At 38.2% G+C, this 23,656-nt stretch overlaps 3 protein-coding genes and 1 long non-coding RNA gene across 4 annotated transcripts; 2 read left to right on the top strand and 2 right to left on the bottom strand.

Annotated features, from left to right (window-relative positions):
- Window positions 1-4,727: 4,727 nt before the first annotated feature.
- LOC104112691 (uncharacterized) lies at window positions 4,728-7,774 on the bottom strand. The gene is made up of 3 exons (XR_690053.3): window positions 7,417-7,774; window positions 5,188-5,314; window positions 4,728-5,090 (listed from the first exon to the last, which is right to left on the bottom strand). It is a non-coding gene; the product is annotated as an uncharacterized lncRNA (long non-coding RNA).
- Window positions 7,775-15,935: 8,161 nt separating this feature from the next.
- LOC138901671 (uncharacterized) lies at window positions 15,936-16,358 on the bottom strand. The gene has a single exon (XM_070189449.1). It carries the CDS (start codon window positions 16,356-16,358, stop codon window positions 15,936-15,938), a length of 423 nt encoding a protein of 140 aa, XP_070045550.1.
- Window positions 16,359-18,625: 2,267 nt separating this feature from the next.
- LOC138901670 (uncharacterized) lies at window positions 18,626-19,426 on the top strand. The gene has a single exon (XM_070189448.1). The coding sequence runs from the start codon at window positions 18,626-18,628 to the stop codon at window positions 19,424-19,426; it is 801 nt and encodes a 266-aa protein (XP_070045549.1).
- Window positions 19,427-19,761: 335 nt separating this feature from the next.
- Window positions 19,762-20,502, top strand: LOC138901669 (uncharacterized). Its single transcript, XM_070189447.1, has 3 exons — window positions 19,762-20,010; window positions 20,125-20,264; window positions 20,361-20,502. The coding sequence occupies exons 1-3, from the start codon at window positions 19,762-19,764 to the stop codon at window positions 20,500-20,502; spliced, it is 531 nt and encodes a 176-aa protein (XP_070045548.1).
- The last annotated feature ends 3,154 nt before the right edge of the window (window positions 20,503-23,656 follow it).

Raw genomic sequence — 23,656 nt, 5'->3', positions numbered from 1 at the left:
AATTGCACCAAATCGAAAAGTCAAATCAAACCGATTAAAAAATCCGATTAGGTTTGGTTTGGTATTGAGTAAAAAAATCATTAACCAAAACAACAACAACAACAACAACAACCACCCAGTATAATCCCACTAGTGGGGTTTGGGGAGAGTAATGTGTACGCAGACCTTACCCCTACCCTGAGGTAGAGAGGCTGTTTCCGATAGACCCTCGGCTCCCTCCCTCTAAGAAATCCTCACCTTGCTCTTGGGGTGACTTGAACTCACAACCTCTTGGTTGGAAGTGGAGGGTGCTCACCACTAGAGCAACCCACTCTTGTCGGACATATAAATATACAATATAATCATGTTGATTTAATCGTTGTGCTGTGTAGGGGTGTACAAACCGAATCAAAAACCGCACCAAATCGAAAAGTTAAACCAAACCGATTAAAAAATCCGATTATGTTTGGTTTGGTATGGAGTAAAAAAATCATTAACCAAACCGACATATAAATATATAATTTTTAGGCCAAATAGGTGTACGTCCCCTTAAACTTGGCTCCAGTTTCCATTTTGACACCTTAACTTAGTTCTTTTCCTATTGAACACTTTAACTGTACTTTGGACTATACTATTTAAACACAATGCATGACCGGGCTGTAAAAACTTAAGCGCATGTTTTTAAACGCTTCCCCACGTGGAATAACATACCAATAATAGTCTGACACGTGTTTATTTATCCAGGTCGGATAAAAAATCCCGTTTTTACCTTACCCACATACCTCGCCTCACTTAATCGATCTTCCACCCAAAATTCCCTTTCTTTAGCCTAATAAACCCTAATAAACTACATTGAGACCGATTTCCGGTGGAATCTTCATCGCTTTTGAGTTAGATTCAACTGTCCGTCAACTATTTGGCCATTATATTACTAATACGGGTAATCATTTGCTTCTTTTGACCGTGGTGGTGAGTGGAGTTGGTCGTAACTGGAGCTGGTCCTGACTGGAGTTGGTCGTGACTGAAGTTTTGAGGGTATAGACATGTCTGCAGACGAATATATTCTTGTTGATTTTTACCATGGTGGACATATTATCAAGGATCCTGTCCCGAGATATGTAGGAGAGAGGGGTGAGGATGGTCACATGATAGACAAGGACCACTTTTCTCTTTTTGAGCTTATGTCCTACACAAAGGATATGGGTTATGCTGAGGTAGAGGGTTTTTATTTAATTAATCCTAAATCTAATGACTTTATCTTGATTGAAAATGATGAACAACTATATAATATAGTTTGTCACCTTAATCATCTTGATCATTTAGATTTGTATATTAAGCATGCAGTTAATGAGCCTGTATTGCTTGATGAGACTGTCCCATGTGGCCTTTTATGTGGGCCAGAAATTATTGAACCAAGTGAAAATACATTAAATAAAGAGGCTAGGGCAACATCTACTGTTCCAGAGGATATAAATATCCAGAGAAGTGCTGCAAATAACACATCTGTGCCTGAGGAAAACCTAGCTGATGCTGGGGTTGCAGGTGAGAATTTACAAGGGGCTGAAGAAACAACAAACATAGATGCTAGTTTGGCATCAGTTTTTTCAAGTAGTGAATCTGAATTAGATAACATTCCTGATGAAGATGATAGTGATGTGAATGAAGAGCTCACTTCATTAAGGCATGAAAGAAGAAAGAAGAAAAAACAGAAGAAATAAAGAAAGAAACTTACTCCAACTGAAGAGATTATTCTGGGAGAAACTGGAATAGATAAAGGCTTTGAGGATATTGGCAGACCATCTAAGGAGGACAGGTTTGCTGAAAAATTAGGAGGGGATGAAGACTACTATACCAGTTATGATATTGGAAGTGATGATAGCACATATGAGTTAGATGTTTTAGCTGAACGAGGTATTGACTTACCTTCTAGAAGGAGAAGTAAAAAGGTAAGGTTTGACCCTGACCGTTACCTTGCTATTTTTGAGCTTGGTATGGTATTTGAAAATGTTGTAGAGTTTAGAAAAGCAGTAGCCTCATATGTTGTGGAGAACAAAGTATAACTAACAATTAGGCCTAATGAAAAAGATAGGGTTAGAGTTAAGTGTAAAGGAGCCAAGTATAACTGGGAATTGTATGCAAGCAATTATGGAGATTCATGTGACTTTACTGTGAAGAAGTACCATCCAGCTCATAAGTGAAACACCAAAAATAAGAATAAATTATGTACTTCTAAGTACATTGCCAATAAGTATAAAGATAGGATTATTTCCCAGCCAAATATTAAGTTGTGGGAGATTCAAGATTTGGTCAGGGATAAGTTAGGTTTGTATGTTGGAAGGACTATTTGTTACAGGGCTAAGTGTAGGGTGATAAGTCAATTCATGGGTGACTGGAGGATGGAATTTAACAGACTTGCTGATTATGCTGATATTATTAAGCAAACAAATCCTGGGAGTTCATGCTGAATCAAAACAGATAGTGAGACTATTCCTCGCAAGAATCTGTTTGTCTATTTCTATCTATGTTTAGATGCTTTGAAAAAAGGATGGTTAGAAGGGTGCAGAAGGATTATAGGATTTGATGACTGTTTTCTAAAGGGAATCTGCAAGGGTGAGTTACTTGTTGCAGTTAGTAGAAATGGGAACAATCAAATGTTTCCTATTGCATGGGTTGTAGTTGATCAAGAGACAAAATACTCCTAGAGCTGGTTCATCACATATTTGATTGCAGATTTACAGTTGGGAGATGGTGTTGGCTTAACTGTTATGTCAGATATACAAAAGGTAAACTTATAATCAACTTTTAATTTTTCTTTTTCCTGCTTTATATATACTGTCCACTAACAATTATTACTATTTTTTGTAGGGACTAGTACCAACTATAAGAGAATTACTACCAATGGCAGAACACAGAATGTGTGCTAGACACATTTGGTCTAACTGGTCCAAGAACTGGAGAGGTGAAGAAAGGAGAAAAGAATTCTGGAGATGTGCCAAAGCATCTTATGAAGTAAAATTCAATGAAGAACTAGAAGCAATGAATAGGCTTGGTTATAAGATATGTGAAGACTTGTTGAAGTATGATAAATAGTATTGGTGTAGGGCATACTTTAGAGAAGATTTAAAGTGTGATGTCATTGAGAATAACATGTGTGAAACATATTTAATTCTTGGATAGTAGGTCCTAGGCACAAGTCTGTTATAACTATGTTGGAAGAAATTAGACATAAAATCATGAATAGGACCATTGAAATGAGAAAGTTTGGTGAGACTTGGGTTACTGACATTGCACCAATGGCTAGGATGATACTGGAAGAGAACAAAGCCGTTTCTAGGAGGTGTAAGGTTATGTGGAATGCAGAACATGGGTTTGAAGTTGATAAAGGTGTGTACAGATTCATTATTGATTTTAGGACCATGACATGTACTTGTAGATCATGGATGTTGAGGGACATTCCATATCAACATGCAGTATGTGCATTCTATGATAGAGAAATGGACCCAGATGATTATGTTGCCCACTGGGTATAGGAAGAAAACTTTCCTTAAAGCTTACCAGCATTTCATTCAACTAATTCCCAACATGAAGATGTGGTCGGATTCAACAAATCCATCTATAGAGCCTCCGGAACCTAAACCTATGCCAGATAGACCAAAGAGATGTAGGAGAAAAGCCAAGGATGAACCAAAAAAAAAGCATGGTAAACTATCAAAGAAAGGGGTAAAGATGACTTGTTCAAACTGCCAACAAACAGGACACAACAAATCTGGATGCAGGAAAGGGGTAAGTTCTAATATTTGTAATTCTGTCTTTTACATTCTTTTTTTGCAATTCTGATATTCTTTTCTTTTACTTTTGTCAGCATGTTCCAAGAAGTGCTACTCAGCAAAGTCAAAACATGCCACCACCTCCACCAAGATCATCTCAGGAAATACCATCTCAACAAAGCAATCGATCCTCTATATGTGAGGATACAAGTGTTGTCAAAAGACAAAGCAACAGCCAATCAACTGGGCTTGGTAGAGGAAGAGGAAGAGGAAGAGGCCATGAACTAGGTAGGGGAAAAGGAAGAGGAACTACACTAGGAGGAGGCTCGGCTAATACAGCAACCATTGGACATAAAAGGCCAAGGCATACTGGTTTTGGGATTTTCACTGACACTATGACTGGAACTACTATCCTGAATGTAAGGGTGTATAGTTTATTATAATGCAGTTTTGTGGGCTGGAATTGTTCTATTTTTTACTAATTTATTGTATTTTATAGCCTGGTATATCATCTGAGAGAGTCATATTAGCTGGGACATTCAAGGATACATCTGCAATTAACATAGACATTGGATTTAAGCCTCCCGGATTGAAGTTTAAAGGAAGAAATGCAGTGATAAGGTCATAACTTCAGCAAATGAGTACAGCAAGGAAAAAAGGTTCTTCAAGTCAAACAAGTTCAGATGCATCTACACTGTGAAGCAGGCCAGTTTTTATTTATGTTATCTAAGATGTCACTACAATTTTTTTGTTTGGGCAGTTATGCTCTATTAGAATTTACTAGTTTGGGCAGTTATATGTTTGGGAAAATAATGCTCTATTGTTTTTGTAATTTGTAGACCAAAACAATGCTCTATTTTTGAGCTTGGATGCAATGCTAGTCCATCACATTATGCAATGGAATGTTTAGGCAGTTATGTTTTCAATTCATGAATATGAATTTGCATTTCATTCATAACACAATATGGAAGTGCAGCTGAACTTAAATTTGCATTAAAAATTGGCCATTTGCATTTCATTCATTACAAGATAATGTACATTAACAAAAGGCCAAATTCCTAGTACTTACTTCCAACATACTATATTTTTCTTGAACTAATAGCAGCAACTACAACACTATTAGCACCAGCATATCATAAAAATACTATATTATTCTTCAAACCATCAGCATCACCAAAGCCAAATCCATAGAAACAACACCACCACCACAACAAATAACCACTTCAGCCGCGCAACTATTTTCTCAGTTCTTTCGACTCTCTTCAACAGACCCCGTATAACCCTCTTAGCTTGGTCAAGCATTTTATCATCATGCCATCTGAAATATTTGCAGCCACCTCGACCCTACAAAATTCAAAAATAAATGCGGCCAAAAAAATTAAAAACAAATTTCTTTATTAAGAAATTCAAGGGTCTAACAAAAACAATACGACCGACTTACCAATTTACAACCATAAAATCGGCGACCTGGATTTGCAGATGACCATGATATAGTCAGTGGCGCATTAAATCCACAGTGGCAAATTTTCATTCCATTGCGAGAAGTTGTTGATTTTTGTGACATGGAACTGATAAACGAGAAAGATGAGGAAGAAATCAGATCAAGATTCAAGCTTGGGCACCTAAGCTTCAGTAGAAAGGGAAAATGGCGAATTTGAAAGGGAAGAAGACGAAAGAGGAATTAGGGCATTCTTGAGAGAAAAATGAAAAAATCGGGTATTTTAAAATGGGTCTAACGGGTGAGTTTTATTTTTACCATTGAAATATCCACCTAAGCAAATATTAATAACATTCACACGCTTATCATGTGTGGAGATAACGCTCCTTTGGTCGGACATGCATTGTGTTTAAATGGTATACACCAAAATAGAATTAAAGTGTTCAATAGGAAAAGCGCTAAATTAAGGTGTCAAAATAAAAACTGGAGCCAAGTTTAAGGGGCCGTCTATATATTTGCCCTAATTTTTATATATACTTTTATGACTTTTCATAGAATATTTTAAAAAAATATCTAGAAATATTTGTGATCCTCTTATGGGATGTAATATTTAGTTAAATATGAAGTGTTCTATTTTTATTAACTTTAAATAATGAGTTATATGATCACTTTATTATCAGGTGTTAGTGAAATGCGTTAATTTCTTTGTTCTTCCATATTCATATGTCAAGATCTATTAAAATCTTATATTATTTTTGAATTTAAAGTGGTATTTCGATAATTTAAGATTAAATAGAACATATCATTATATATGTATCATTTTTTTTTTTATGTTTAATTATTAAATTCAGTTAACCTTGAAAGTGTACATCAACGAAAAATTATTGTCAGGCGACTAAAAACATAACTATCATATGTTTTACTAAGAAAATTCTCCCATAAGAATATGTTAATAGATCATATATGTTTGTCAATTTTTTTAATTTTTACTAAACATATATTTACCTATAAAAAATTTAACAAAGGTAGATTGAAATAATATTCATGTAACAAAAAAATCCGAAAATTCGAAAAATCTGACAAAGCCAAACCAATCCAAACCGATATAAATGGTTTGATTTGATTTTGATAAAAACCGAATCAATCCGGTCCATGTACACCACTAGTGCTGAGGTAAACAATCCATCATAAGTTTCACAATTAGTTCAATTTTTTTCTGTTAACATCATTAAATAAATAGAATAAAAAATAACATGTTAAGGAATTATATTACTTATTATATGGTTTCCATTGGAACTTTTTTTTACTAACTCTAATCATGGTCTCAGCACTATCAATTTATCCTGGCAACAAAGAGGAAACTTATATGAAAAAAAATAATCCACATAAAATTCGATAATCAGGAATTCAGTGCCATTAGCTTTATGTTGTTGCTCTCTTATTTACAGTTTGTATAGATTCGTGCATGAGTTTCCTTAAACAAAGCTATTTGATAATCGATCATGTAAACGAGCATTAATGAAGTCTTATTCGGCTGTTTTGTTTTTTCTTTCTTTTATTTTTTGTGCATTTTAGAGTAAGCTTCTTTATTCAGATAAATTAGTATCAAATCAAAGGGTCCACCCATGTGGGCTAATTTTTATCGCTTAATCTTTTCGTTCAACATGAATCAAAAGTAACAAGTGTGACTATGTCTTATATCAGCATGAATAAAAAAGAAGTCTGCTCGTCTCTTTTTAAACAAGAATGATAAAAAGCAGAAACATCCAATAAGACATAATCCTAGCTTTTTTTCTTTGTATCTTTTATTCCAATTTGATTGTTTAAATTAAATTAAAAGTTGAGATAAGTGTTATATCTGTATTTAATTGTGCCAAACTAGCCCAAGAATATTATCTTACCATGTGATATTATCCCAAAACCTTCACACAACTTAGCATATTCCTACGTACGCATTGTAAGTCATTTCTTTTTCTTACTAACTTTTTATATGGTATTTTGTTTGCACGCCCTATACCTCATAATTACAAAATTGCTGATAGTGTTGAAAAAATTGATTATGGAGAATAAGAATTAGCTTGAGGCATATTAAGAATAGTGTTCTTAAGAATATTTCGCCTACACAATAAAAAATAAAATTAAACGTATAATTTAACAAACTCTTCTAGTTATATAACTCAATAAAGAAACCATCAGCATAAGGGGAAGAAGATTGAGAAAGTTGGTACGTACAAATTGCATTAAAGCGCGGGGACATTGGAATGGATTAGCCATATCCATTAAATTCTAGTAGGCAGTAGAAAGTTTTGATAGGTCCACTCTGAGATTCCCAAAGAGAAATTAATCTTTGGTGAAAAAGGTGATAGGCAACGTCTGCATGAGCTGTATATGTTCACGATTTATGGAACAGAACACGAGTCTTCAAATAGCATCTGGCCGGTGTAGACTCTAAACTGATCCTTTGGAGATGGAGCAATTGATTTTTGGCTCCGCCACCCCTAAATCTTTCCTCTCTCGTACAAGATATATAGCAATGGCATTGACTGGACATTTTCATTTACTTTTGATTTTTCTTGTTCTTTGATCAATAGGTATTCAGATGGTCATGGTTATTGGTTAATGATTAAATAATCAAAGCGCAAGCAGCTGAAGTTGATGCCAGCTAATTGCGACTTTATTGTTGCTTATAGCCTACCAACTTTATCATAGATTGATTATATGATTTCTTCAACAGCTAGCAATACGTCAAGCCAATAGTAATACTACATCCGTTCCAATTTATGTGAATCTGTTTGACTGGGCATGAAGTTTAAGAAAAAAATAAAAACTTTTAGAATTTGTGCTTCTAAACAATTCAAAAAGGGGCCTAGAGTATTTGTGTGGTTATAAAAGTTTCTCATTAAGAGTAGAATTGTAAGTTTAAGCAAAATTATTTCCAAATTTAGAAAGGGGTCAATCTTTTTGGAACAGACCAAAAAAGAAATAAGTTCACATAAAGTGAAACGGAGGTAGTATTAATTTAGCAAGAGTCCCGTGATTGTAATTGTATATATATATACATAATGTTGTAGTATCTGCTTAGGTACTGGACTACATAGATCTATGTTTCAGTCGTGCCCGGTGTCATGCTCATGCAGGTTATTATTGTATATGGTAAAATATGATACGATATGTGGCTGACTAAAAGGAGGACACGTGGAATTCAAGATGGGATGGTTGAGGACTAAACGCAGCCACTGCACCTGTCACCGGAACGGATAACGTTCATAAAAGTATATTAAATACTCTGCGCCCGGTAGCATTTACTAAGGATTATTCTATAACATTAAGAGCGTCGGTCTGTTACAAAGAATTTGACATTTATCCTCAACATTACATCTTCATCAAAGACCCTTATAATTGGCATTAAAGGAGGGCATGATCCCACGACCCTTTTTCCTAGGCATAATTATAAATAGTGAGCTCACTTACCATAGTAAATGACACGAATTTTCTGGCAAGAATATATACTATATTCTATATAAAGTTGTATACAATTTCACTTTCTTACTTTTAGATCCCATCATTACTGTGTTCGGAAACCATGTTCACGGAATCATCATCTTTGCTATTTCATCTACATTCTAAGGCTAAGTATTGTGTATTTATTCAATTATTATATTATTACATGATTAAATTAGTTCATTTGTCTAGAAACCACGTATAAATTCAATTGTACTATTTTACGGGCAAACAGTTTGGTGCCCACCGTGGGGCCTAGACAGTCGTGCAATTAAATTGATCCTTGCCTTTTTTACTAATATTTTTTTTGACTACTTTGTCATAGAAAAAATCGCAAAAAATGGCAGACAACACTATTAACGATGCACACAACCCTGATATTCGAGGAGATCAGCCTCATTTCGTGGACTCGATCAGTAACACCCACAATAAGGAGAATGATGCCACGCCGGTGCATGACCGAAGGTACCCTCGACAGGTTCGGGAGACAACCCCCGACGATGCTGACGAGGAACAAGTAGCGGATGCTGTGAGGATCCTACAAGAGCAATCGACAATCATTCTAGTCCATCTCACGCGGCAGGATCAAGTTATGATGGAACTAAAGCAGGCACTATCAGGTGCTTCGAATAATGCAAACAGGCGCGACCCGGTTCCTCCCGTTGTTCCCACAGACCAAACAACGCAGAGAATCGACAATAACACTCCCAGGGGTGAAGTTGGCTACGATAGGGCTAGGGGAGTAGATCAGGTCTTAACAAAGAGAACAATTCATTCAAGGATGAGATTTTACGGTTCATGAGGGAAGGAAACGCCTGCATGGATCAAATCCCGGGCTCACCACCAGTATTGAAAAGCCCAAACTTGAAGAAGTATGTTCAATTACCGTACAAGACAAGTACGGCACCAGAACTAATCCCGAAGCATTTCAAAATGCCTGAAGTTCCAAAGTATGATGGAACTTCAGACCCGCAGGAACATATTACTACCTACACAACGGCGGTGAAAGGAAATGATCCAGTTCCTCACGAAATTGAATCTGTATTGCTAAAGAAATTCGGCGAACTCTCACGAGGGGAGCCTTAACGTGGTACTCATTACTGCTTAAGCATTCCATAGATTCTTTTAAAATGCTCGCGGATTCTTTCATTAAAGCTCATGCCGGGGACAGAAAGGCGCAAGCCCGAAAGGCCAACATATTCAAAATCGCACAGAGAGAATCAAAATTATTACGAGAGTTTGTTACCCGGTTCCAAAAAGAAAGAATGTTGCTCTCGGTCGTCCCAGACGAATGGGCAGCTGAAGCATTCATCAAAGGATTAAATCTGAGAAGTTCAGACGCTTCCCAAAAGTTGAAGGAGAGCCTGCTTGAGTTTCAAGCAACAACCTGGGAAGATGTTAACAACCGGTATGAGTCGAAGATAAGGATCGAAAATGACCAGGTCGGTTTTACATCATTGGCCAAAGGACGAGAGAAGAACCGAGAAAAATCAAAGGATGACTACGACGCGGATATGCGGGCTACGAGGGGTCTGTTTTTGCCCTACGAGTGTACCGAAGGTTGTGGCAGAAATTTCCGTGCATCAACCAAGTTCACCGTTGCCAGAGGGACTGATCATGGTCGAAACAATAGATCACTTCAAGATAAAGAAATGTCGGGGTCTCGAGATCTTTCTTACCCCAGGTTATCAGAATATAACTTCAACGCTAGTGTAGTGGAACTGGTGTCAGCCATGAGGAACATTAAAGAAGCATAATTCTCAAGACCTATGAGGTCCAATTCCATCTAGAGGGATCCCAATTTATAGTGTGAATACCACGGGACGAACGATCGTCGGATATGGGACTACTGACATCTTTAGGAGGATGTGGCAATGCTATTGAAGAATGGTCATATCCGAGAATTATCGAGTGACCGAGCTAGGAGTAATTACGATCACAACAGAGAGCAGAATCCTCAAAAGCAGGAAAAGAAACCCCACTCCAAGTGATCAACATGATCTTTGGGGGGGACGAGATACGAGGTCACCTTTTCGGTGGCAAAGAAGACTAAAGTATCGATAACTCACAACAAAATACTCTAGGAGGACGATATCACTTTCATGGAGGAAGACGCAGATGGATTGTTGTTACCACACAACGACGCATTGGTAATCTCTTTAAATGTGTTAGATTTTAAAATTAAGCGTGTTCTAGTGGATCTGGGAAGTTCGGCTAATATCATACAATAGAGAGTATTGGAACAAGCTAAACTCACTCGAAGCATTATTCCGGCGACAAAACTCCTCGCTGGATTCAACCTTGCGAGCGTGACAACCCGGGGGAAGATCTTGCTGCTCACAAATGCTGAAAGAGTAATGAATATAACTCTCTTCAAAGTAGTGGATAGTGATATGGGATACAACATCATCTTAGGAAGGCCATGGTTACACGCGATGAAAGGTGTACCTTCGACGTATCACCAACTGTTGAAGTTTCTAATGCCCGAAAGAATTAAGCAGATAAGAGGTTACCAACCGGCAGCAAGGGAGGTGAATGCAATCTCAATTTCCAGTAGCAAAGGGAAGGAGCACACGACATAGCAATTACAAGAACGGGCGCCTACTCCTGTACGAAATGAAGAAGGAATTGAAAATTTTCTCTGTATATTTCATCATTGTTGCTATACATGTATATATACACTTACATCTGAAGAATAAAGAATGGCAAGAAAGAGAAACTATGTACACATGTCCTATTCTAATTTGCCTAATAATAACAAATTTATTCTTTCTATCAACTAACTATATTCCCTCACATGTTAGTCACGTGAGGGAAGCTTATAGAATTAAGACTATCAAATGGTTTATAATTAATCCATCATGAATTGATTTGCTTGATCCAAAGGTTGTGAGTCTTCCATGTGGTCCAAACAAAAACCACTGACTATGACTTATGTAATATGGGTTATATCGAAGATAGCCACTTTGGTCGGAGAACACATGAGATCCTTCTAGGTCTTCTTATTCTTCTTCATTCCCTCTACTCCATCTGAAAGCAAAGCTCCATGAAAATCAGAATTAAGATGGGGTTTCTTCTTCTCAACATCCCCCCTCAAGTTGAAGGGGAACTTTGTGACCCCTAACTTGACCAAAATCTCGCGATGAGAAACTACAAAGAAAGGCTTTGTGAAGAGATCTGCGAGCTGATCTTTAGAAGGAACAAAAGAAAGAGTGATTAGCCCTGAAAGAAACTGTTGGCATATAAAATGACAATCAATGTCGACATGTTTTGTGCGTTCATGAAAAATGGGGTTACGGGTGATGTGGATTGCTTCTTTGCTATCAAAGTGAAGAGGAATTGGTAGAGTGACCGGTGCAGAGATATCCTCAAGTACTCGTACTAACCACGTAAGTTCTGCAATGACCCTTCTCATAGATCTGTATTATGCTTTTACAGAAGATAAAGAAATTGATGCTACTTCTTTGATTTCTAGGAAATAGGAGCTCCTCCTAGTGTTATGAAGAAACCACTGACGGGCCTCCTTGAATCCTTGCAAGAAGCCCAATCAGCGTCGCAAAAATGCTAGCAAAGAAAATGATGGTTCTGCTAAAAAGAGAATGCCTTGACCTGGATTAGAGCTGAGGTATTTAAGTACTCGTAGAGCAACAGAGAAGTGATTTATGCACGTATGGACCGAGGGTGAGCACCGCAAAAGAGAGATCTGGTCGAGTATTAGTTAAATAATTTAACTTTCCGACCAAGTGACGAAATACAGTGGGATTTTGCAGGGGGTGTCCATCATCAGCTTGAAGCTTGAAGCTTGAAGGAAGGATCCAAGGGGGAGCTGACTCGAGTCAAATGAGACACATCAATCTCCTTCAACATATCTAAGGTAAATTTCCTTTGACTGTTGAATTAATTCTTTTCTATCAAGATTTCCATGCCTAGAAAGTAGTGTATATTTCCCAAATTCTTGACTTTAAACTCAGTATTCAGAAAGTCTTTGATGCTTTGAATTTCGTCTAAGTCATCTCCTGTGAGTAGTATGTCATCAACATAGACAAATAGGATAGATATAAGACTTCCTGTGCATTTAAAGAACAAAGAATAGGCATTTAGTGATGAAGAGTATCCCTTAAAACTTAAAGCCCCCGCAATCCTAACATACCACTGCCTGGAAGCCTATTTTAAACCACATAATGATTTCCTCAATAGGTAGACATATCCGGGGCTAGGAGGTTCTAATCTTGCTGGGAGCCTCATGTATACCTCTTATTGTAGATCCCCATGCAGAAATACATTATTCAATCCAATTGAGATACAGTCCAGTCTTTCTTGGCTGCAATAGTGAGTAGACACCTTATGGTTGTCATTTTTATCACCGGTGAGAAATTCTCACTATAATCTATCCCTTCTCTTTGGATATCCCCCCTGACCACTAACCTTGCCTTCAACCTTTCAATTCTGCCATCTGTCAAGTGTTTTTCCTTGTATACCTATTTACAAAGTGAAGCTCTTTTTTCCTTTAGGTAATTCAACCATATCCCATGTGTGGTTATCCTCTAGAGCTTTAATCTCTGCATTCATAGCTTCTATCCAACCTGGATATTGATAAGCCTGGCTGAAGGTATAAGGTTCTATTAGGGTAGAAAAGGATTACATTACATGCTGATTATTAGGTGAGAGAGATGAAAAATATTATTCCTTAGACTTGTAAGGTTGAGCAAAACAAGTTGTTTCTACATCTGTGAACATGATACTGCTACACACATAGTCTTTCAAGTAGATTAGTTGATTAGAAACCCTTCATGATCTTCTTAATGGCATAGGTTCCTGAGGTATAGGAATATGTGAGCTGGTGTGTGATGAATCTAGGATAGGGGAAAATGGAATTGGGCTAGGAGATACTTGATGAGGAGGAGTATATGAAGGGCTTGATGATGGTAGTGAGAAAATATCTATTACTTTAGATTCTAAGGAAGTAGGTAATGATTGATCTTGTGATATGGTTGAATAGGTAGGTTATGTGGTAAAAATTGAGGTTGGAAAAATAGTATGGTGTGATGTGTTGATTTGAGTAAAAGGGAATTATTCTTCATGAAACTTTACATCTCTGGATACAAAAACTCTCCTTGTAGACAACTCTAGTAGTTTGTATCTCTTCTGTTGAAGAGGGTAACCAAGCAGAACACAAGTTGTTTCCCTATCATCAAACTTTCCTCATCCCTGTGCTAATATAGAAGCATAACATAGGCACCCAAAGTTCCTCAAATAATCATACTTAGGTTTTTGCTGAAACAGGAGCTCATATGGTGTTTTCCCATTGAGAACACTAGAAGGTAATCTATTTATAAGATGCGTGGCAGTCAAAATGGATTTACCCCAATATGACATAACCAACCTAGATTGGAACATTAAACCTCTAGCAATCTCTAAAAGATGTTTATGTTTCCTCCCAACAATTCCATTTTGTTGAAGAGTTGCTACACAAGATACTTGGTGTAGAATTCCTTCTGAAGCCAGAAAAGTTGCCTCTTGTGTGCCTTTCCCCAATTCTAGTGCATTGTTAGATTTTATCATTCTTACTTTTACATTGAACTATCTCTCAACCATGGACAGAAAAGATTTAAGCATAGGAAAAGCATTGCTCTTAGCAGAAAATAAGAATATTCACATTCCTCTACTATAGTCATCTACTATAGTAAGAAAATATCTAAATCCATTATAGGTACTTGACCTATAAGGTCTCCATGTGTCTACATATATAAGATCAAAAATATGTTTGGATTTAATGATGTTGACAGGAAAATGATTCCTTGTTTGTTTAGCCTTAGGACAAACATCACAAACAAATTCAGAACTTGAGTCACAATGAAGGAAATCTAAATGTTTCGTTGCAGAAAATGGGAGATGTCCCAACCTTACATGCCAAATCTTAACATAAGGAATAATATTAACATGAACTGGACTAGAAATAGACACAGACTCTGGAATGAAATTTCTTCCTTTTTGAATTGAAAATACATTAGTACTGAATAGACCCTTAGACTTAAAAATGCTTGGTTTAAATATGTAGAGTCCCTCTCTAACTTCACCAAAAGTTTGTGGACTCTTCATTGAAAGGCCCTGCAGCACACACCCAATAGATGTGAATAGAACATCATATTTGAACTGAATATAAAACCTATGAACTCACAATAGATTGTATTTGAAATCTGGAACATGTAGCATATTTCTCAATACATGACCTGGCAGAATAGGAACACTTCCTATATGAGTAACAATCACTTTGACAGAATTAGGTAAACTGATGTTCATAGGTACAGGAAGTTGAGTTAGAGACAAGAAAGAGTTGGGATCAAAACACATGTGCTATGAAGCACCTGAATCAATGATCCAGGTGTCTGAGTTTAGAGTAATAAATACTGAACCTGAGTATTTTAGAATAGTACCAGTAACTGTATTTGCATTGATTCCTGAGTTTCCTGCCTGTGCCAACTTTGCCTACTTATACATGCTCATCATTTCTGCAACTTGTTCCTTATTGAATTGCTGCTCAAAGTTGATATTGTTGTTTTTTGTGCTTTGTCCTCCTGCATTCTCATGCTCTTCATGTAGTAAAACTGCATTTCCTTTTATCTGAATTTGATAACATTTGTGATTGGTAAATTCAAAATCATCTGGAAATCCAATGATTCTGTAGTAGTCTTCCTGTGTATGTCCTATTTTTCCATAATAAGTACAAGATACATTTAGATTATACTTCTTCTTTCCCTTAAACTTCTGCTGAGGTTTAGTGAATTTCTTCCCTGAATTGTTATATTTAGGTGCCATGACTTCTCCTCTTTGTGTTAGGTTTCTGTTTTTCGGAAATCTTCTCCCATGTCCAATGACCATAAAAGCTGCAAAATCAGCTAAAAGCTAGGCATTAGGCGGCTTTTCCTCTCCAACTACCATAAATGAAAGTGAATCAGAGTTGAAGTGTGCATTTGCATAAACTTCTCTTTGATTTTCATCTTGCAGAAAAGTGAATAGGCAACATCCATAGTAGGCAAAGGATTCATCATGAGTATATTTCCTCTTGCTTGTCCATAAATGTCACTCAACCCCATTAGGAATTAGATCAACCTCTGGTCTTTAAGTGACTTAGTTAACTTTGCTTTTCCTTCACATTAACAATATATGATAATATTCAAAACATCCAGTTCATCCCACAATCATTTGAGTTTAGTGAAGTATCCTGCAATGTCACTATTACCCTGTACTAATCATGATAGCTCATTTTGCAGATGATATAACTTGGATCCATTTGGTCTTCCAAATCTCTGCTCCAGACTGTCCCAAAGCTCTTTCGCATTTTTGGAGTATATTACAATGTCTGCAATATCCTTAGAGAGAGTATTCAGAATGTAAGATATCACCATGTCATTGACACAACTCCATTGCTCATGATCTGGAGACTTCAGATCTGGAGATTGATAAGCTCCATTGATGAAACCAAGTTTTTTCTTGGCTGATAAAGATAATAGAATAGATCTCCTCCATCTTGGATATCCTCTTCTATCAAACACAATGTTGACTAGAGTCATCCCAGGAGAATCAGAATTGTTAAGATGATAAGGATGATTGACATCATAGCTGACTGCCTTTGCAACATTACTGGTATCACCGGGGATAGTTGTTTCAGACATCTTAGTTTACTGATTATGAAAATGCATTTGATGTTAATGGAGAAGATGATTGAACTGTTGGATCGAGCTTATTGCTCTGATGCCATGTACGAAATGAAGAAGGAATTGAAATTTTTCTCTGTATACTTCATAATTGTTGTTGTACATGTATATATACACTTACATCTGAAGAATAAAGAATGGCAGGAAAGAGAAACTATGTACACATGTCCTATTCTAATTTGCCTACTAATAACAAATTTATTCTTTCTATCAAGTAACTATATTTCCTCACATGTTAGTCATGTGAGAGAAGCTTCTAGAATTAAGACTATCAAATGGTTTATAATTAATCCATCATGAATTGATTTGCTTGATCCAAAGGTTGTGAGTCTTCCACGTGTTCCAAACAAAATCCACTGAATATGACTTATGTAATATGGGTTATATCGAAGATAACCACTTTGGTCGGAGAACAGATGAGATCCTTCTAGGTCTTCTTCTTCTTCTTCTTCTTCTTCTTCATTCCCTCTATTTATCTGAAAGCAAAGCTCCAAGAAAATCAGAATTAAGATGGGGTTTCTTCTTCTCAACAACTCCCGAGTTCGAAGAAATTATTCTAGAGGCAGAATCGTCAGAACAATATCAGGTGCCGAGATATTTCCAAGTTCTGGAAGAAACGGACGCAACGAAATCCACGACAGAAGACTAGAGCAAGTGTCATTATTCAAAGAATTCTTAGAAAGAAAATTTCACTTGGGAACAGGATTGCACCCCGATCTCAGGTCTGGTTTTATTGAATTCCTTTAAATTAACGCTGATTATTTTGCATGATCGCACAAGGATATGACAGGTATTCCGACAAAAATAGCCGTACACAAGCTAAGTTTGTATCCCAACATACCACCGGTACGACAGAAAAAGTGCCCTATTGTCGAGTCCAGGAATAAATTCGTCAAAGAAGAGGTAACCCACCTGCTTAAAATCGGTTCGGTCAGAGAGGTAAGATATCCAAACTGGCTAGCCAATGTAGTAGTAGCTCCTAAGAAAAATAATAAATTTTATATGTGAGTGGATTATAAATATCTTAATAAGGCATTCCCGAAAGATTCGTTTTCACTGCCAAATATCGATCAAATGATTGGTGCCACGGCCGAGAACAAACTGATGAGTTTTCTTGATGCTTATTCCGTGTACAACCAAATTAAGATGAACCCGGAAGATCAGGAAAAGACTTCATTTATAACAAATTTCGGTACATATTTTTACAATGTAATGCCTTTCCGGTTGAAAAACACCGGAGCCACTTATCAACGGATCGTAAATAAGATGTTCGAAAAGCAAATAGCAAAAACCATGGAAGTTTATATAGACAATATGCTCGTTAAGTCTTTGAATGCAGGTGACCACCTTAAGCATTTGCAAGAAACATTAGATATCCTGAGGAAGCATAACATGAAACTTACCCCCGAAAAGTGCGCGTTTGGGGTCAACTCCGGTAAGTTCCTGGGGTTTCTGGTCTCATAAAAGGGAATTGAGGTAAACCCTGACAAAATGTGGCCATAGACAATATCCCGGAACAATTATCTAATGTGAAGGAAGTCCAAAGACTCATATGAAGGTTAGAAGTTTTGAGCAGGTTCATTTTTCGGTCATCGACAAAGTGTCATCGCTTCTTTTACATTGCTAAAAAAGAAGAACAACTTTGAATGAACGCCGGAGTGCCAACATGCTTTGAGGGACTTGAAGAAGTACTTATCAAGTCGTCCAGTGCTCTCGAAACCAAAAGAAGGTGAAACATTGTTAGTCTACCTCTCAGTTTCAGAAGCTGCGATAAGTGCGGTTTTAGTCCAGGAGGATGAAGGTACACAACTTCCTATTTATTACGTTAGCAAAATTTTAACGGGAGCAGAAACTCGCTACCCGCACTTGAAAAAACTGGCCTTAGCTCTAGTAGTCGTCGCTCGGAAGCTGAGGACCTATTTTAATGCCACCCAATAGCTGTGGTGACTACTTTCCCTTTGCGGAACATCCTTCACAAACTCGAACTCTCGGGCAAATTGGCCAAATGGACCGTCGAAATGAGTGAATTCGACATATAATATAAACCGAGGACTGCAATTAATTCACAAGTCTTGGCTGACTTCGTAGCCGATTTTAGTCTGGGACTGCTACCTTTGGCAACCAAGGAGGTAGTTATGGTGTCAAAATCGACATCAGGGGTTTGGACCTTATTTTTGGATGGAGCCTTGAACGTAAAAGGATCCGGGCTCGGAATAGTTTTAATCATGCCTTCAGGGGAAACTTTAAGGCAAGCTATCCGAACAATTCCTTTAACTAAAAATGAAGTAGAGTATGAAGCTTTGATTGCAGGGCTCGAATTGGCCCGGGGACTTAATTCCGCGGTTATCGAAATCAAATGCGACTCACAGCTGGTGGTAAATCAAATTTATGGGATCTTTGATTCCAAAGAAGAACGTATGCAACAATACGTGATAAAGGTCCAGGCTCTTTTGGCACGATTCTCTGAGTGGTCAATCACTCATATCGTGAGAGAGGATAATGTAGAAGCAGATGCATTAGCAAACTTAGGTTCATCGATGGAGATAAAGGGATCAGAGTCTAGAATGGTGGTACAACTGATGACTTCAGTCCTTGATACGAATGGTTACTATGAAATGAATTCGGCCAGTCTGGTCTGGGACTGGAGAAACGAACTAATCAACTACCTCGAGCACAGAAAGTTGCCTGACGATCCTAAAGCGTCACAAGGTTTACGCACTAAAGCTGCACGTTATAGCTTCAAGAAAGGCCAATTGTATAGAAAATTATTTCAAGGCCCGTTGGCCCGGTGTTTAGGAGCATCAGAAGCTGACTATGTCATGAGAGAAATCCACGAAGGGATATGCGGTAATCACTCAGGCACAAAGTCTTTGGTGCTGAAATCGGTACGGGCAGGATATTATTGGCCCCGCATGGAACAAGACGCCAAAGATTTTGTACGAAAATGTGATAAGTGCCAACGCTATGCATCATTAGCACATCAACCGAAAGAACCCTTACAGTTCTATCCCCGTGGTCGTTCATGAAATGGGGGATGGATATCATCGGACCACTGCCCCCGGCTTCTGGAAAGGTAAAGCTTCTTTTAATTTTGACTGATTATTTATTTAAATGGGTGGAAGCAGGTTCTTATCAAAAGATTGGAGAATGCGAACTGGTCGATCTTCTGTGGAAAAATATAATTTGCAGGTTTGGAATACCAAAAGAGGATAGCATGCGATAATGTCCCCCCCAGTTTATCGGTGCAAAAGTTACAAAGTTCTTCGAAGACCTGAAAATGAAGAGAATCATATCCTCGCCTTATCATCTGAGCGCAAATGGTCAAACAGAGTCAAAAAAATAAGTGATCATTTGCAACCTCATGAAAAGTCTGGAAGTAGCAAAAGACAAATGGCCTAAAGAGTTGCCCGGAGTTCTATGGGCCTACCAAACAGCAGCCAAATCAAGTACAGGAGAAACTCCTTTTTCTCTCATGTACGGTGCTGAAGCCCTAACCTCGGTTGAAGTGGACGAACCCACTTTGAGATATTCTCAGACAAATGAAGAATCGAACGACAAAGCAATGCTAATCAATTTGAAACTGCTCGAAGGACGCAGGGACTTGGCGCATGTAAGAATGGCAACTCAAAAATAGAGGATGGAGCGATATTACAATCGAAGAGCCAATTTTTGTTTTTTCAAAATAGGAGACTTGGTTCTAAGGAAAGTAACACAAAATACCCAGGAGCTCAACACGGGAAAGTTAGGTCCAATGTGGGAAGGTCCTTACCGGATTTCAGCTTTCACTGGGAAAGGTTCATATGAGTTGGAGAACCAGAATGAGGATAAGTTGCCCAATAATTGGGATGTGGCACACCTCAAAAGGTATTATTGCTGATGAACAACACTTAAACAGAAAGTATGTGCTGCACTCTTTTTACCTTCGTTCAATTTCTGTCCCAATTGGGTTTTTCTGGTAAGGTTTTTAACGAGGCAGCGACAAAAAGCATACTATGAAGACAACAACAATAAGACCTTTGATTGCAAGGCAAACGAACAAGCTCCCACTCGGGGACGATTAAGTAATCTTTGGTTCGATAGCAAATTCCCACCGGAAAGTTAAATTTGCTACCAAACAGGGGTTACCCGACCGTTCACGGGCACAAACTGCCAGAAGACTGTTAGGTATTCTTTCGCTTGGTAGTATGGATTCCTAAGGGGAAACAAGATATGTTGCCGAGTGGAGGACTTCCTAGCAATTCATTGGTGGGACCTTCGAAGATACAAGACTTCCAGTGTTCCAATTCGCATTCTTCGCATTCCAACACTGGGGGGATGATATGAAGATACGGCAACAATGACTGCCACATCAACCGGGAACAAAAATTCGAAAACAAAATACATCATCGGGATCGGGGACTGCGCAGCCAGCCCCATAGAACAAGTTGTACAAGATAGCCACAAGTAATGGCAGTTTCTTTTCTGCATAGCAAAATGCTTATGTAATTTTTGAAAATAGAAGGAGTAAAATGAAATACTTTTGCTTTTATCTTGTTTCTTGTCTGAGCGATGAGCTGATTTTGTCATTTGAAAGTTAAACAAGTACTTAAAATATTAGTGTCGTAATGTACACGAGACGTCTTCTACAAGAGCACCGCAAACATAAGAGAGCCCTCTCTTATAAAAATCCTCGTGTTAAAGGGTTGGTTCTGGAAGAATCAATACACGGAATCCAAAATGCCATCAGAGAAATATACACCGGAAGTCACATATGAAAAGGACGCAAAAAGCAAACTTGCACAAATATTCATTGAAACTCTCACGTAAAAGGGAAACGTGCGCAAATATTCATAGAAACCCTTACGTAAAAGGGAAACTTGCACAAAAATTCATTAAAACCCTCACGTAAAAGGGATAATACTCGAAACCAAAATGCTTCGAAGAAAAGGCATTCGAGACTACACTTAGTAAAGCACGAATTTAACAACATGCGCAAAATACTTGAGCAAATGCAAAAGTGAAAAACGTGCATGGATATTCAAACGAAAGTAAGACTCAAACGATATTTGAACAAAAAATATGTCTTTATTCACAAGAACAGGCCAAAACGTTACAAGATCAAAATGAAAAAAGAAAGGAAAAGATAAACTGCAGCTCCTCCGGGACCAGAAGGAAGAGAAGTATCTGCATTAACCGGAATCAGAAGAACCCAGAGCATCAGACTGTGCCGGGAGTCCATTTTTTGCAGCCAACTTAAGCTCTCGGGCCTTAGCAATTTCGGCATCAACATCAATGATACCAGATTTGGCCTCTTCAAAGGTTTTTCTCCTCATGCTATACATAGAATAAGTTTTTTCAATAATGAGAGAAGCCGCTCGACGCTTAAGTTATTCTTTGAGTTGAGTAACCTCGGCGGAAAGGTTTTTCCCCGGCGGATCTACCAGATTAGAGGCTGATGTCGAGCTCGCAGACAGTTGAACTAAAGAGCCTATTATGCTCAATAGTTTTCCTGTACTTCTCTTCTAGTTGGTCATGTTTCACCTCCACGACTGAAAGCTCTTCACTTTTGGAGTTCAAGGCTGCCTCCAAGATAATCACTCTTTTAGCGGAGACAACCTCACGGACGGCTGCAACAACTATGATGTTTTGGAATTCTGCCCATTTGGCCTTGGCCTCATCAAATCTAACCCTCAGTGGCCCAATTTCTTGGCTAAGGGTTACCACTTCTTGCTCGGTTTGCTGCAGACGAGCCTCCAAGACAGCGGCCACAACAACTCTGGTTTCCAGTTCCGAGAGGTGGAGAATAGTCTGGTCCCATTCCACCAAAAATTTATTCTGTTCAGAAGTATATTCTTCCTTCTCATGAATCAATCTTTGAAGGCCCTTAGAAGCAAGAAAGTTGGCCTACAAAACAAGAAGAAGTAAAACTTAAAATAAATTCATACTAAAGTAGAAGAAGTGACGAAGGAATAAAAGAACGTACCAATGCGGCATTGTGCATGGCATTTTTCAACAAACACTCTCCTGAGAAGGGGCGACATACATGGTATTGTTCAACCACACATGACATTGTGCATGGCATTTTCCCAGTCATTTTCTGAAGCCAAAGGCTTTAGATAATTAGCAAGTTCCACCGGTCGGGACAATAAGTTGCACCTGGTAGAAACCAAAAGAGTAATTCCTCCTCTTTTGTGGATCTTCAGAAGGGGCGGCATAATATTTCCCCAAATTACCATGAACTGGGATTGTGGAAGAGGAACACCTTATTCATGGTCAGATATGGCTGATGGAGGTGATACATCAATTGCTGGTGGAAGAGTGGATGGAGATGGAAGTGATGTAGCAGTTGCTGGTGTTGGTGAAGGTGGACATGGAGCTGATGGAGTTGAAGAATGAGAAGCAGCTGCATTAAATGCAGTGCCGGTTGTTGAATGCTCTCCAACCAAAGACTGCAAGGACCCGGTACTCAGCCTCGTAACACCTATTACAGCAATTGGTGCCCGAAAACGGGAGTTAGCATATTTCACTAAATCAGATTATCCTCAAAGTGTTGAGACGTTGCCTTCAGTTGGTGCAATTATGTCAACAGGTCGAGCATCCTCTTGAGATGATGAGGATTGTCGCCTCATATGTAAACAAGCTCCCTCATCACCAACTTCTTCATCATCGTCGATCATCATAGTGTCTATGACCAGCCCAGAAGGAGGGCCAGTCATCATCGCCACCGGAGATGACTCGGGGGCAGCAATCTTAGCCCTTTTATTCTTTTCCCCTGCCGCGGAAGAACGTCTTCTCTTTATTTGTTTATCATCCGGCCGGGTACTTCATAAAGAAATATTCGCACATGAAACAGGCCCGGAGATACCTGTTCGAGTAAGTGCTTCTTGAAGCAGACTCGCTGCATCAGCAGGATCAACTAGAACGTCCTCCTCGGGGACAACAACAGAGCATGTAGGTAGACCTAATTTCGTGAACAAAGTCATAAGGGTTCAACCAAGTTCTTCATACGCAAAAATAGAAACAAGGTAAATTAGAGTTACTATGATATTTGACCTTCCACCCGTATTTAAGGGCCAGTTGTTTTCACGAACGAGTTTCGGGCGTTGTGACGTCCAAAATCTTCTGAACCCACCGGTACAAACCTTCCATCGGTGGTGGGAACCATAGAATTTCTGAAACATACGAAGGGTGAAGAGATGATACGGCCATAAAAGAATATCTAATAAGAGAAATTTTATACAAAGAACTTACGTGTGCATTTCCAAGCAACCGGAAAG

This window comes from Nicotiana tomentosiformis, chromosome 11 (assembly GCF_000390325.3).
Source record: "Nicotiana tomentosiformis chromosome 11, ASM39032v3, whole genome shotgun sequence".
NCBI lineage: Eukaryota > Viridiplantae > Streptophyta > Magnoliopsida > Solanales > Solanaceae > Nicotiana > Nicotiana tomentosiformis.
The sequence above is the reverse complement of the archived record's forward strand: the minus strand, read 5'-3'. Positions and strand labels throughout refer to the sequence as shown.